Source organism: Salvelinus sp. IW2-2015, linkage group LG4q.2 (assembly GCF_002910315.2).
Source record: "Salvelinus sp. IW2-2015 linkage group LG4q.2, ASM291031v2, whole genome shotgun sequence".
NCBI classification, from domain to species: Eukaryota; Metazoa; Chordata; class Actinopteri; order Salmoniformes; family Salmonidae; genus Salvelinus; species Salvelinus sp. IW2-2015.
In genome coordinates, this window is record NC_036843.1 from 783,100 (window position 1) to 797,393 (window position 14,294).

Below are 14,294 nucleotides of genomic sequence, written 5' to 3' on the forward strand. Positions count from 1 at the left end.
TTCATCCTAATAAACTGATGGTTTCATCGTGATTTCATCTCTAAAAAACTTGCATGGTTTCATCCGTATTTCATCTCTAATAAACTGCATTGGTTTCATCGTATTTCATCTCTAATAAACTGCATGGTCATCGTATTTCCATCTCTAATAACTGCATGTTTCATCGTATTTCATTCTCTAATAAACTGCATGTTTCATCGTATTTCATCTCTAATAAACTGCATGGTTTCATCAGTATTTCATCTCTAATAAACTGCATGGTTCATCGTATTTCATCTCTAATAAACTGCGATGGTTTCATCGTATTTCATCTCTAATAAACTGCATGGGTTTCATCAGTATTTCACTCTAATAAACTGCATGGTTTCATCATATTTAATCCTAAAAACTGCCGCATGGTTTCCATCAGTATTCCATCTCTAATAAACTGCATCGGTTCATTCATACGTATTTCATCTCTAATAAACTGCATGGTTTTCATCATATTTCATCTCTAAAAACTGCATGGTTTTGCATCAGTATGTTTATCTCTAATAAACTGCATGGTTTCATATCGTATTTCTCTATTCATCTAATGTAACTGCAATGGTTTCATTCTATTTCATCTCTAATAAACTGCATGGTTTCATCGTATTTCATCTCTAATAAACTGCATGGTTTCATCGTATTTCATCTCTAATAAACTGCATGGTTTCCCGAATCGTAGTTAGAGGACCACACACCTACTGTCTGATGTCATCGCGTGACTCTAAGTTTACTTTGACATGATGATACGCTTCCACCGCAATTTCTCACATAATTCATTTTACAGACACCAAAAGATCCCACCGTGTCAAATGAACAAATGATCTGTTGGCATTTATAAAAACGTCCTGTTTCCATCACAGCTGTCAGGATTTTATACGGTATGTCTTTACTGTCATAAAAACTGTGGATGGAAACGTGGTTATTGTGATGCCGTCAGATTAACATTAGATGTAGTATAACATTAGCTAGCTAGCTACGATTGAGAGGAGGAGAGCACCGGATTTTAGCTAGCTAACGTTGGCGTTGCAAGGTATTTTTGACAAACCTTTGGGAGTAATGACAACATTATTATCTGTCTGAAGTAAATTTGACGACGTCATAAGGATGACGAAGTTGTTTCCTACAAATGATTTGCCAACTTTAGCAATGTCATCATATTTCCTAGCCGCTATAGTGTAATTTAGACTAAAAGGACAAAGGAGAGGAGAGACAGGGAAGAGAAAAGAGAGTGGAAAGAGAAGACTGTGAGGACAGTGAAGACTGTGAAGACTGTGAGGACAGTGAAGACTGTGAAGACTGTGAGGACAGTGAAATGGTGTTCCCCTCCCAGTTACAGATGTCGCTGCTTAAGTGTGTGTGCATGTGTTCGTTATTGATGTGGTGAGCTGGGCGCGTAATACAGCTCCACTTAGCAACATGAACGAGCAATTAGTACATGGCACACGGAGCTACCGCAATGGTGGTAGTGTTGGGGAGGAAGCGTCGCCATGATGGCATGGAACAACTATCTTCACTGTTGGTTTTTCCATCGAAGGCGTCCACTTAACCACTCTACAGCTGGATTTTTAAGTGGGAACACATTTCTCACAATGCCTTACACTCTGTGTTGCTCTTAGGTCGCATGGGGAAATATTTCCTTTTCCTTTCCTCTCTCGTTTCTCCATCTTTACTCTCCTGTGGGTCCTGTTTCCCTCTCTCTCGTTAATGCCCAAGCTCGCTTAAATAGCAGATGAAACTACTGTCACCAGTTTTTTTTAACGTTTGATGAATGTGTGGATTGATTGGGGGTTTCAAGCATTGGATGGACTTGGCTGTGATAACGCGGGTCTCCGGTGGTTTTACATACGCGTTGTGTTTTAATGTTTTCTGGCTGTGGCATGCGGGCGGGGGGGGATCGTTTGTGCTGGGTTTGACCCATGAGGTAAGGTATGTGGTTTACTCTTGCAGTCGTGGTATGTACGTTTCGGTTGTTATTTTTGTGTGGTGTTGTGTGGCCTCTTCTTTGTTCTCCTTTGGCTGTAAGAGCTCGGGTTGCTCGAGTGGCCGCATCTTTTCTTAGAGTTGCATGTATTTACACTGTCATCGAAGAAGAGAAGCAGCGCCGCAGCGCCTCGTCCCTCCCCCCGCACTTTTACCCATGTGTTAGGTTTGGTGTTTGATCTTCGTGCTTCACTTAGCTGTTCCCCGGCACCGACTTCAGTGGGGGGACCCTCTCAGCACGACCGCCCTTCGCCCCCGCAACCCACCCTTGCCTGTTACGGGCTGCAGCAAGATGCAAAGACCCCATTTCCAACCGCTTTCCTATCTCTAGTTGTGCAAGCTCATGCCAGACCCGCGCTCGTGGGGCCTTTTATGGGGGGCCTACAAGCGTCGCACTGGTTTAACTTACCGTGCGGTGAACGAGGTCTGTCACGCATCGTGCGTCTTGGGTAGGGATGCAGTAGCTGTCTCTACTGAGGAGTTATGTGCGACACAGCGTATTCTTTGTCTGTGTCGCTCTTGTGTGCAGTGCTCGCCGCGTCCGTGCCGGTAATTGACGTTTTGGTCTCTTTTGCTCGTCGTCGTTGGCTGCGCGCATTCACGTCTGTTTTATTGCCTGCGTTGGCTGGTAAGCGTTCGGCAATTGGCCCCGTTTACTCCGTTGTGGGCGGCTACGGTTGTAAGTACGGTGTAACTTCGCTGTCATCCTGCTGGCTCGTGGGGCCATTGTATTTTCTACCGTCCTATCACTTTCCAGGTGGGGGTGCCCCTTTAGGCTGCGCCGAGTTTGGCCCGCACATCCATAACAGACAACGATCGCCTTTCACAGGCACCACACATTCCTGCTCCGTTTGGCGCATAAGCAGCACAAAGCATACAACGTGATACATCGGGATCAATACAGACACCTGTCCTGGAACATACAATACAGACAAACAACAACCAGGTGTTGCTGTTTGGACGACACAGCCCGTCCCCGTTTTACTCGCGTATCGGCCGTGGCGTGTTTGTTTTTGCTTTTATGGCCGTACACACACACACATTTTTGAGTTACGTCCCTTCTGATCCACACAACACAACAGGGACACAATCACGCCACCCGGTGCAGCTCCATCACACACAGACACACACCACGCGATTTTGGGGCTGTTTCCGCTTGCTACACACCTTGTATTCTTTTTGGTACCCGACCATGACCAGCGACCCGTTTTTCGCACACGACTACACTTGTTATATTTTTCGTGCCTGTGCCCCTTCATCGTGTTGTTGCTGTTTCTTTTCCGCCCTCGTGGTGTGGCTCCACAGACATGATGGCGAACGTTGCAGTCCCAATACGCGCACAGGCGCGTGTGCTCGCAGCGATATCATGCGACACACAGCACTGCGGGCACACAAGATGTTTGCGGCGGGTTGGTTATAGGTGGGTGTGTTGTGTGCAACACAGTGTGACGACACACAACACAGGTCATCGGACAGCACACATGTTTGGCGACACATGAGCCGTTGGGGCGATGGTGGTCGGCGAGTGGGCTGCTTCCCGACACCATAGACCTTCTTCTTGGCTTTCTCACAACCGTGGCCCACCAACTGCAGTCGCAGCTGCTACTGGCGCACACACCGACCCCGGCTCGTGTCGCTGCCGCCCCCCACACCCACACGACTACCCCCGCGCCCAGCGAGCACGCGTCCGGGCAGTTCCCAAGTAGATATCTATCACACAAGAATGCTGAGCCATACACACGACCAGTTCTCCCCCGTGGTCTGGAGCGCTGAGACCCGGACTTGGAGCAGTCATTGGTTTCGGCTGTCTCGGTGTTTTGTGGTGTCGCTGGCGGGGATTGCTGAGTGGACGGTGTGCCGTTCCGTGGTAGCGTGGTTAAGGGAATGTTACGCAACAACCTGACTATCTTGAGACGTTGGGCTGGATTCTTTAATTATGTAGTGAGTGTTGAGCGATCGGATATGATCCCACACACAGACGCACACATTTCCCACACTGTTTAACCTCCTGTAAACCTGTTGAGAGGCATAGGCAAATATTAGACACTACTAGCAATGTGGTGCCGTCGATTTTGCTGCAAAATCTCCGCAAGGGTCTAACCATGCACTGACAGGCAACTGTTTTCAGATGCCCCCCCTCCTCCGCTTGGTTTTGGGTACAGTTCCGGGTCTCAACCCTTAATACGAATCAGCGCAGCAGGATGCACTTCCATTCCACCTCAGATTTGGCCGGGGGAGATGATATTTTATATCAGTAAAGGAAATTACAATGATGTGTGTTCTGTATCTCTAGGCATTACTTAAAAGGAATCCGCCTGGGAAGAAGGATAAAGTGCTGGTTTGTGAACCTTCAGGCTGCTAGCAGCTCACCTGTACGGTGAAGAGAACAGTTGTTGTAGGTTGGAAAGGGATGACGATAATTGTAGAGGATTCCGGTGGCCTGGAGTCACGCTGTAGATGGACAACAGTGGAAGGGTGGCGGCGTTGGTCTAAAATATGTGACCATTTGGGGAGATCATGTGTTGGGCAGGGATTGTTGTGGCGAATCTAAACGTTATATTGAGAGTAATCACAAGCTGTGAATTTAGAGGGTACTGGATTTCATGTTTGTGGATAGAAACAAATGAATGATCATTCAATCGTCTTAATATAATAAGCGATTAATTCCTCCATGTGGATCGCTTTTCGTTTCTGTCTCCTGTGTGTCCATCGATTGAGGTTTCATCGTTGTTCGCATCTAATGCCGGCCTCCGGTGTTCGCTTCTCCTTCAACTCTCTTCTCCCGCTCCCTTTCTTCTCAAACTCCTCTCGGCTGACAAGTGAAGGATTGTGGGGCTTCCAAGGTCCCTTCAATCACCCAGCAGAAGTGTAACCACACAGCCACACAGACGCTCACAACAGACACACACACGACAGACACAGACAGACACACACAGACACGCTCTGGAGCGGAGCGCAGCCTTGAGAAGAATGACACTAAGAAGCTATAAGAATTATTATCGAGCTGTCTCAGATCAGGCCAAAAAACAACAGGTCAGTGTGTGTGTGTGGTTGTGTGTGGTGTGTGTGGTGTGTGTGTGTGTGGTGTGTGTGTGGTGTGTGTGTGTGTGTGTGTGCGTGCGTGCGTGCGTGCGTGCGTGCGTGCGTGCGTGCATGCAGAGTATGGGAATTCAATAGCGCACTATGTTGCTACCTGTGTTTGTGGTTAAAATATTAATAGTGTCGGTATTGGCAGGCTTGAAGGGCTTAATTGTGAGATAGATAGAGGGGTGGACACGAGCCAGGAGAACAACAAGGCAGATTGAAGGAGGGAGGAAAGAGAGACAGATATTTAGAGAGAGAGACAGAGAGAGACAGAGAAAGATATGGAGAGAGAGAAAGAGGGTTTAGACGTCTGATTCTGCATTAAGACTGTCAGAGCTTTTGTGTGTGTGCTGTCATACTCATTCCTCTCACACTCCTCTCTCTGTGTCTCTATGTGTGCGTGTGTGTGTGTGTGCGTGCGTGCGTGTCTGTGTATACATGTGTGTTAGTGAGCGCAGTTTCTAAGCTGTGTTGCCAATTTAGCACTTTTGTCGCTAGATTTAGTTTAGATTTAGTTTTCAGACCCCTCCAGTGACTTTTATTGGTAAAAGAGTACAGTGACAAATGTATCTACTTTTTAAGGCTTCCCCAGCGACTATTGGATGATTTAGCGACTTCCCTGTTTGTGTGTGTGCCCGTTCAGCTGAGCTCAGCTGTGCTACTCCGATCTGCGGTCTGCGCCCCTTCCAAAGCCTCTCAGTCCTCTCCCTGCTGCTGCAGTAACTGAAGTGAAGTGAATTTTATTCAAATGGGTTTTGTGTTGTAAAATGATACCACAGCTCTGCAAGGCATAAATAATAATAATATATATTTTTTTTTAAGTAAAAAATAAAATGTTCAATCTACCTTTCTCGGTTTTTCTGTGCTGTTTAATGATTTAATTGGTTCCTTTTTGTTCTCCTTCAAACATTATTTTTAGTTTTGCTTTGGAGAATTGCTCATTGCAAGCAATGAGAAAGAGGGACTGGACAGCATAAGCAGAAAAAAAAGTAGAATAATATATATTTTTTATACCATGTGCAAATGGTCGTTATGAAGTCACTGTTATGTCATGACGTCATCTAGCAACTTCTAGCGACAAATGGAGCAACCAACAGCTACTTTCCTTGAATTGTTGGCAAAACTGGTCTCATGGGATTCGTTTCTGTAATTTAAAAGCTCACATTAGTTTGATATTGGCTTAACCGGTCTCCATGGTTACAATCAACGGCCAGCAATGAGATACCTGTGAGACACACACACACGCACAGTCCCACTGGTACTCTTCCTTAATCAGATTTCTCTCTTATCACATCCCCAGTTATGAGAAAAACGAGAACGAGAGAGAGTGAGTCGGAAGAAAATAACCCTGTGAATTATTCAGTCGAGCCTCTTTTAACTGATACTCTAAAAACGACTGCGGAGAGTTTGTGTTTTCCTGCCTCGTCAAATGACATGGTGATTAAATATTTATCAGCAACACGATGACAACGTCAGAAACATTGCTATCGATTCATTCCCAGCTCAGTCACACTGTTACTTATTCATTCAATGCTGCAGCATAAAATGTTATGATGTCTGCTGTGTCCTAAGGCTACACACACACCACAGGAGGTTGGTGGTACCTTCATTGGGGAGAACAGGCTTGTGGTAATGACTGGAGCGGCATCAGTGGAATGGTATCAAATACATCTAACATATGGTTTCCGTGGTTTCCAGGTGTTTGATGCCATTCCATTTGCTCCGTTTCGGCCATTTTTATGAGCCGTCCTCCCCTCAGCAGCCTCCACTGACACATACTGGTCAGGGTTCAAAGTAATGAGACATAAAGCCAATATTTACCAACCGACCTTCATACATGTTGGAATGTGACCTCTGCTACCTGCTAGGCCATCGGTTCTGCTGTGAGTTACTCGTTGTTTGAGTTCTGATGCCTTTATGGACAGACAGACGGACCAGCCTGGTGCAGTGTAGACTCGGGACCTGACAGGCAGACTGGGTTGGAGAGGGAGAGAGAGAAGGGGGAGAGAAGGGGAAGATAAAGAGTGGAGGGTCTAGAGAGAGGTAGAGAGGGAATGGACGATAGAGCGAGAGGTAGAGAGAGACGGAAGAGCTGTTATCAGTGTGACATCAGGGTCTGTCAGAGGAGTTGCTCCAGGGGACTTGATGAACGCAGAGAGAGACGAGAGCTTCCACTCAAATACACTACTAATGGGCCCTCTCCCAGCCCCTCCCCCCTCTTATTCCCTTAACCCTTCTCAACCTCTCCTCGTCCATCTCTCTTTCTTTCCCCCATCTACTGTATGACCCCTTTCCCCATCCTGTTTAAGCTGAACAAAGAGCCTATAGCTCTGTCTCTGTCATTGTGCGATTGGTACATCCAGTATACAGCCACAGATTCTTGAAGAACATGACTTATGAATGCCTAATGAGCTTAGTTCGACCTGTCGCACCCCGTCAGAACCCAAAATATAAGCTTGTTTTACTCCAATGTTTGTAAAAAAAAAATGCAGTTGTAAACAAACACTGTATAGCCTCAAAACATGGTTAAAACTAAACGTATATCCTATATGGCCAGTACTTGCATCCATAGCTCTGTCTACGACTTTGAGCGTGGTAACATTTCTCCAGCCCCAATCCGAAAGGTATTCACCAAAATCAATGGCGGGGTGTCGGCTTTGTTATTTTTTAAACTGCTGATTGCTCCTTTAAGGACCTTGTGGGCCGTGGTGTTTCTCCTCAGGTCTTAACCAGGATTTAAATAGCCCCATGCTCACATGGGTAACCAGTAAACATTCTCTACCAGCTATACAGGCTCCATGGTGTTGGGTCAAATATGTCCACATTAGACCTGTTAACTGTCTGTCTAATGAAGAGCAGCCATAACGCCAAGATACATTTAACATCATCAACATCTTGGCTCTTAGTTGTTTTATAGAAACACTATAAACAGACTCTCTCGCTTTCTTTTTCTATCCTTCCCTCTTTCTCTCTTGCGCTCACGCACGCACGCACACACACACACAGTATCTAAGCCTGTACCTAATTACATATAAGTCCCGATGTGTGCTGTGTAATCATGCATTGTGTGCTTTCCCACAGAGACAGGAAGAGGAAATGGATATCTGTGGGGAACACGATATGAGTTACACCTCAGGAAGAGCGTAGCGTTGAAATCCTTCCCCTGAGGCACTTACTGATATGATGGGCCTTTTTATTGGGGTCAAGATAGGGCACTGGACGCTCAGGAGTGTGTATGCGTGTGCGTGTGTGTGTGTGTGTGTGTGTGTGTGTGTAAGTTTATATTGCAAAGGGTCTTTGAATTTAATATGAAGTCTTGACCTGACAGTTAACTGTACTCGCCAGGCTTACACCTCAACTCTCATTCATGGTAGACAGGCAGCAGGTACATTCTCTCACACACACACACACACACACACACACACGCACACGCACACGCACACGCACACGCACACGCACACGCACACACCACAACTACGCACACACACACGCGGCGCGCACACACACGCACGCACGCACACACACACACACACAACACACACACACAACACACACACAACACACACACACACACGCACGCGCGCACGCACGCACGCACGCACGCACGCACGCATACACACACACACTTCTTCATTTTCTCTGGAAGGCTTTCTCCCTGTTGTTCCCTGGTCATTTTGATGGCATAGTGACCAGAAGAAAGCTGTTTATGTTTAAATTCGAGCTATACTTTCACCTACCAGCTGGAGCATGGTGCCACTTTTATAATGTCAATTGTAGCCTATAATGTCTGTATTGAATATACACTGAGTGTACAAAACATTAGGAACACCTGCTCTTTCAATGACGTAGACTGACCAGGTGAATCCAGGTGAAAGGTATTGATCCCTTATTGATGTCGCTTGTTAAATCCACTTCATTCAGTGTAGATGAAGGGGAGGAGACAGGTTTAACAGGATTTTTTAAGCCTTGAGACATGGATGTGTGCCATTCAGAGGGTAAATGGGTAAGACAAAAGAGATTTCAGTGCCTTTGAACAGGGTATGGTAGTAGTGCCAGGCGCAGCGGTTTGAGTGTGTCAAGAACTGCAACACTGCTGGATTTTTCACACTCAACAGTTTCCTGTGTGTATACAAGAATGTTCCACCACCCAAAGGACATCCAGACATCTTGACAACAACTGTGGAAGCATTGGAGTCAACATTGGCCAGCTTTCGACACCTTGTAGAGTCCACGTCCCGATGAATTGAGTCTGTTCTGAGGGAAAACTCAATATGTTTTGTACACTCAGTGTAAGTTTTAATATGTTCTGTATATATACACTGCTCAAAAAAATGAAGGGAACACTTAAACAACACAATGTAACTCCAAGTCAATCACACTTCTGTGAAATCAAACTGTCCACTTAGGAAGCACACTGATTGACAATAAAATTTACCATGCTGTTGTGCAAATGGAATAGACAAAAGGTGGAAATTATAGGCAATTAGCAAGACACCCCCAATAAAGGAGTGGTTCTGCAGGTGGTGACCACAGACCCCTTCTCAGTCCTATGCTTCCTGGCTGATGTTTTGGTCACTTTTGAATGCTGGCGGTGCTTTCACTCTAGTGGTAGCATGAGACGGAGCTACAACCCACACAAGTGGCTCAGGTAGTGCAGCTCATCCAGGATGGCACATCCAATGCGGAATGTGGCAAGAAGGTTTGCTGTGTCTGTCAGCGTAGTGTCCAGAGCATGGAGGCGCTACCAGGAGACAGGCCATACATCAGGAGATGTGGAGGAGGCCGTAGGAGGGCAACAACCCAGCAGCAGGACCGCTACCTCCGCCTTTGTGCAAGGAGGAGCAGGTGGAGCACTGCACGAGCCCTGCAAAATGACCTCCAGCAGGCCACAAATGTGCATGTGCTTGCTCAAACGGTCAGAAACAGACTCCATGAGGGTGGTATGAGGGCCCGACGTCCACAGGTGGGGGTTGTGCTTACAGCCCAACACCGTGCAGGACGTTTGCATTTGCCAGAGAACACCAAGATTGCAAATTCGCCACTGGCGCCCTGTGCTCTTCACAGATGAAAGCAGGTTCACACTGAGCACATGAGCACATGTGACAGACGTGACAGAGTCTGGAGACGCCGTGGAGAACGTTCTGCTGCTGCAACATCCTCCAGCATGACCGTTTGGCGGTGGTCAGTCATGGTGTGGGGTGGCATTTCTTTGGGGGGCCGCACAGCCCTCCATGTGCTCGCCAGAGTAGCCTGACTGCCATTAGGTACCGAGATGAGATCCTCAGACCCCTTGTGAGACCATATGCTGGTGCGGTTGGCCCTGGGTTCCTCCTAATGCAAGACAATGCTAGACCTCATGTGGCTGGAGTGTGTCAGCAGTTCCTGCAAGAGAAGGCATTGATGCTATGGACTGGCCCGCCCGTTCCCCAGACCTATATCCAATTGAGCACATCTGGGACATCATGTCTCGCTCCATCCACCAACGCCACGTTGCACACAGACTGTCCAGGAGTTGGCGGATGCTTTAGTCCAGGTCTGGGAGGAGATCCTCGGAGACATCGCCACCTCATCAGGAGCATGCCCAGGCGTTGTAGGAGGTCATACAGGCACGTGGAGGCCACACACACTACTGAGCCTCATTTTGACTTGTTTTAAGGACATTACATCAAAGTTGGATCAGCCTGTAGTGTGGTTTTCCACTTTAATTTTTAGTGTGACTCCAAATCCAGACTTCTAGGGTTGATAAATTTGATTTCCATTGATCATTTTTGTGTGATTTTGTTGTCAGACATTCAACTATGTAAAAGAAAAGTATTTAATAGAATATTTCATTCATTCAGATCTAGGATGTGTTATTTTAGTGTTCCCTTTATTTTTTTGAGCAGTGTATATATATACATATATTATATCTTCACTTTGAATAAAAAATCGGTCATTTCCATAATAGAGATAGGACAGAAATAAGTTGTAGTGTCCACTGTAGAAGCGATGTTAAAACATCTTGTCCGAGAGAATCTTTTTAATGTCAGGTGTGTTAATGGTGAGCTGCGTTTATGAGAGGAGATCTGGAGAATGTCAACTCAGTGCTGCTGGCTTTACATGCAGACATTTTACCTTACTCCTCTGCAGAGGAGGGGGGGATCCATCCTATTTCCTTCTCCCTTCGCTTTCTCCTCTTCCCTCCATCCCATTCTCTCTCGCTCTCTGACACACACACACACACACACACACACACCACACACACACACACACACACACACACACACACACACACACACACACACACACACACACACACACACACACCACACACACACACACACACACACACACACACACACACACACACACACACACAGGGTTATTGCATTTGCCCCATGTTTTCAGTTATTCAAATGACATTATTTTTGTTAGCATGCAGAGTCCTGCTGCGTTGCGTTCATGGTGAATGTCTTCCATTTGTGTTTCCGTTCTCCTTGGCTGCTCAATCCTGTTATACAACACGACGCAGACTCATGCCTTCATGTCCCCAAGGCTCAAATCTTTTCTATTCACTTATCTGCTATTTACTCTGTTTGCTTTCATCTCTGCTCACGTCTCTCCCCTCTATCCGGCTGTAATTCCCGGCTGTAATTCTGGCTTTTTTGAGCATTCTGGAGCGTCCTGTCTGAAAGCCAAAGTGTGTTTGGGAGCGTTTGGGAACGCCGTCCCGTTTTAATCCCAGAGCAACGTTTAGTGGCAGCTTAAAGCAGAACCTGTCTTCTGACGGTTACTCATGTTTGGTCTCAGTGGTGGTGAAAATGACAGCTTATATCTGAATTTGCATCCTCTCTCCTCTACTCCCTCCCTCTCCCTTTTTTTATTCTACATTCCTCTCCTCCCTTTTTTCTCTCTCCCCTCCATCTCACTCCCTGTCCTCTCTCTTCTTCCATCCTGAATTGCTCCATCCTCCCGCTATCTATTTCTCCCTTATCCCCATCCCTCTCTCTAAAGCTCCTCCTAACTGTGAATAAAGAAGTAGATAAGTGAACCTGCAGGAGCTCTGGGAAAAGTTTGAGATCTGTCAGCTGTTTGGGGGGAAAAGAACCCGACGCTGCTTTTCTCTCGATTAAAAACCTCAACACCAACGAGGTGTGACAACAAACGAGTGTTGACGTGTGCGGGGGGAGAGGAAGGAAAGGAGGGAAAGAGAGGAGGTGACAGAGAGAAAGCTAAAATAAGATTGCTCCGCTTAAAGCTTTGAAGACTAACACAGGAAAAAGGGGGAGAGGGAGCGGTGATGCAGGTGTTGATGCGTGTCTTCTAAGAACTAAATCGCTGGCTTGTCTTCGTCAGGTTTATCTTGTCTTTGTTAGGTTTAGCGCAGAAGAGGGTTTCAGCCCCCCATGAATGAAACAACAGGATTTTATCGTTACTACTGGTTTCTAATGGTGTTCTACTAGTTTTTACTGTGGTTCAATTGTTTACAATTAGTTTTTACAATGGTTCAACTGGTTTTATCCTGGTTCAACTGGTTTTATCCTGGTTCAACTGGTTTTATCCTGGTTCAACTGGCTTTAGGGGTTTGACCTGATCTTATCTTGACCTACTTCTGTTCTATTGTTGGGTTCTACAATCTGATTCTGATGAGTTACGATCCCCTGTTCTGAGTTTCATTGTTCTGTTCTGAGTTCTCTGGTCCTGTCCTCTGTCCCTCCACCAGGTGAAGGTGATGGTGCGTGTGTGTCCCGTGATGTCCTCGGACGCAGCAGAGTCCAGCTCCTTCCTCAAGGTGGACACCAGGAAGAAGCAGGTGACCATTATGGATCCATCAGCCAACCAGATGCAAGGAAACACCCTCCAGAAACGAGGAGTCAATCAGGCCCCACCTAAGATGTTTGCCTTCGACGCCGCCTTCCCCCATGATGCATCACAGGTAGGGATCTGATTATGCGGAGGGCAGCCAATCCCAAATTACCCCCCAGCCAATCCCAAATTACCCCCTAGCTTCCCCTCTCTCATGACTCTCTGTCTGTGTCTCTCTCTCTCTCTCTCTAGGCGGAGGTGTGTGCTGGTACTGTAGCTGAGGTCATTCAGTCTGTGTCTCTCTCTCTCTAGGCGGAGGTGTGTGCTGGTACTGTAGCTGAGGTCATTCAGTCTGTGTCTCTCTCTCTAGACGGAGGTGTGTGCTGGTACTGTAGCTGAGGTCATTCAGTCTGTGTCTCTCAGAGAGAGAATTGAGGTCATTCAGTCTGTGTTCTCTCTCTCTAGCGGAGGTGTGTGCTGGTACTGTAGCTGAGGTCATTCAGTCTGTGTCTCTCTCTCTCTAGGACGGAGGTGTGTGCTGGTACTGTAGCTGAGGTCATTCAGTCTGTGTTCTCTCTCTCTAGAGGATGTTGTGCTGGTACTGTAGCTGAGGTCATTCAGTCTGTGTCTCTCTCTCTCTCTAGGCGGAGGTGTGTGCTGGTACTGTAGCTGAGGTCATTCAGTCTGTGTCTCTCTCTCTCTAGAGGAGGTGTGTGTGGTACTGTAGCTGAGGTCATTCAGTCTGTGTCTCTCTCTCTCTAGGCGGAGTGTGTGCTGGTACTGTAGCTGAGGTCATTCAGTCTGTGTCTCTCTCTCTCTAGCGGAGGTGTGTGCTGGTACTGTAGCTGAGGTCATTCAGTCTGTGTCTCTCCTCTCTCTAGACGGAGGTGTGTGCTGGTACTGTAGCTGAGGTCATTCAGTCTGTGTCTCTCTCTCTCTCTAGGCGGAGGTGTGTGCTGGTACTGTAGCTGAGGTCATTCAGTCTGTGTCTCTCTCTCTCTCTAGACGGAGGTGTGTGCTGGTACTGTAGCTGAGGTCATTCAGTCTGTGTCTCTCTCTCTCTAGCGGAGGTGTGTGCTGGTACTGTAGTGAGGTCATTCAGTCTGTGTCTCTCTCTCTCTAGACGGAGGTGTGTGCTGGTACTGTAGCTGAGGTCATTCAGTCTGTGTCTCTCTCTCTCTAGAGGAGGTGTGTGCTGGTACTGTAGCTGAGGTCATTCAGTCTGTGTCTCTCTCTCTCTTAGACGGAGGTGTGTGCTGGTACTGTAGCTGAGGTCATTCAGTCTGTGTCTCTCTCTCTCTCTAGGCGGAGGTGTGTGCTGGTACTGTAGCTGAGGTCATTCAGTCTGTGTCTCTCTCTCTCTCTAGAGGAGTGTGTGCTGGTACTGTAGCTGAGGTCATTCAGTTGTTGTGTCTTCT

At 47.0% G+C, this 14,294-nt stretch overlaps 1 protein-coding gene across 1 annotated transcript in view; it reads left to right on the plus strand.

The window, feature by feature from the left end:
- The window catches only part of kif26ba (kinesin family member 26Ba), a 162,945-nt gene that overhangs the window by 104,288 nt on the left and 44,363 nt on the right, over positions 1–14,294 (plus strand). The window contains 5 exon segments of the mRNA XM_023986344.3: positions 2,051–2,168; positions 2,339–2,431; positions 2,537–2,556; positions 3,601–3,859; positions 12,794–13,006. Of these exon segments, the coding sequence (XP_023842112.2) occupies positions 2,051–2,168; positions 2,339–2,431; positions 2,537–2,556; positions 3,601–3,859; positions 12,794–13,006 (703 nt within the window).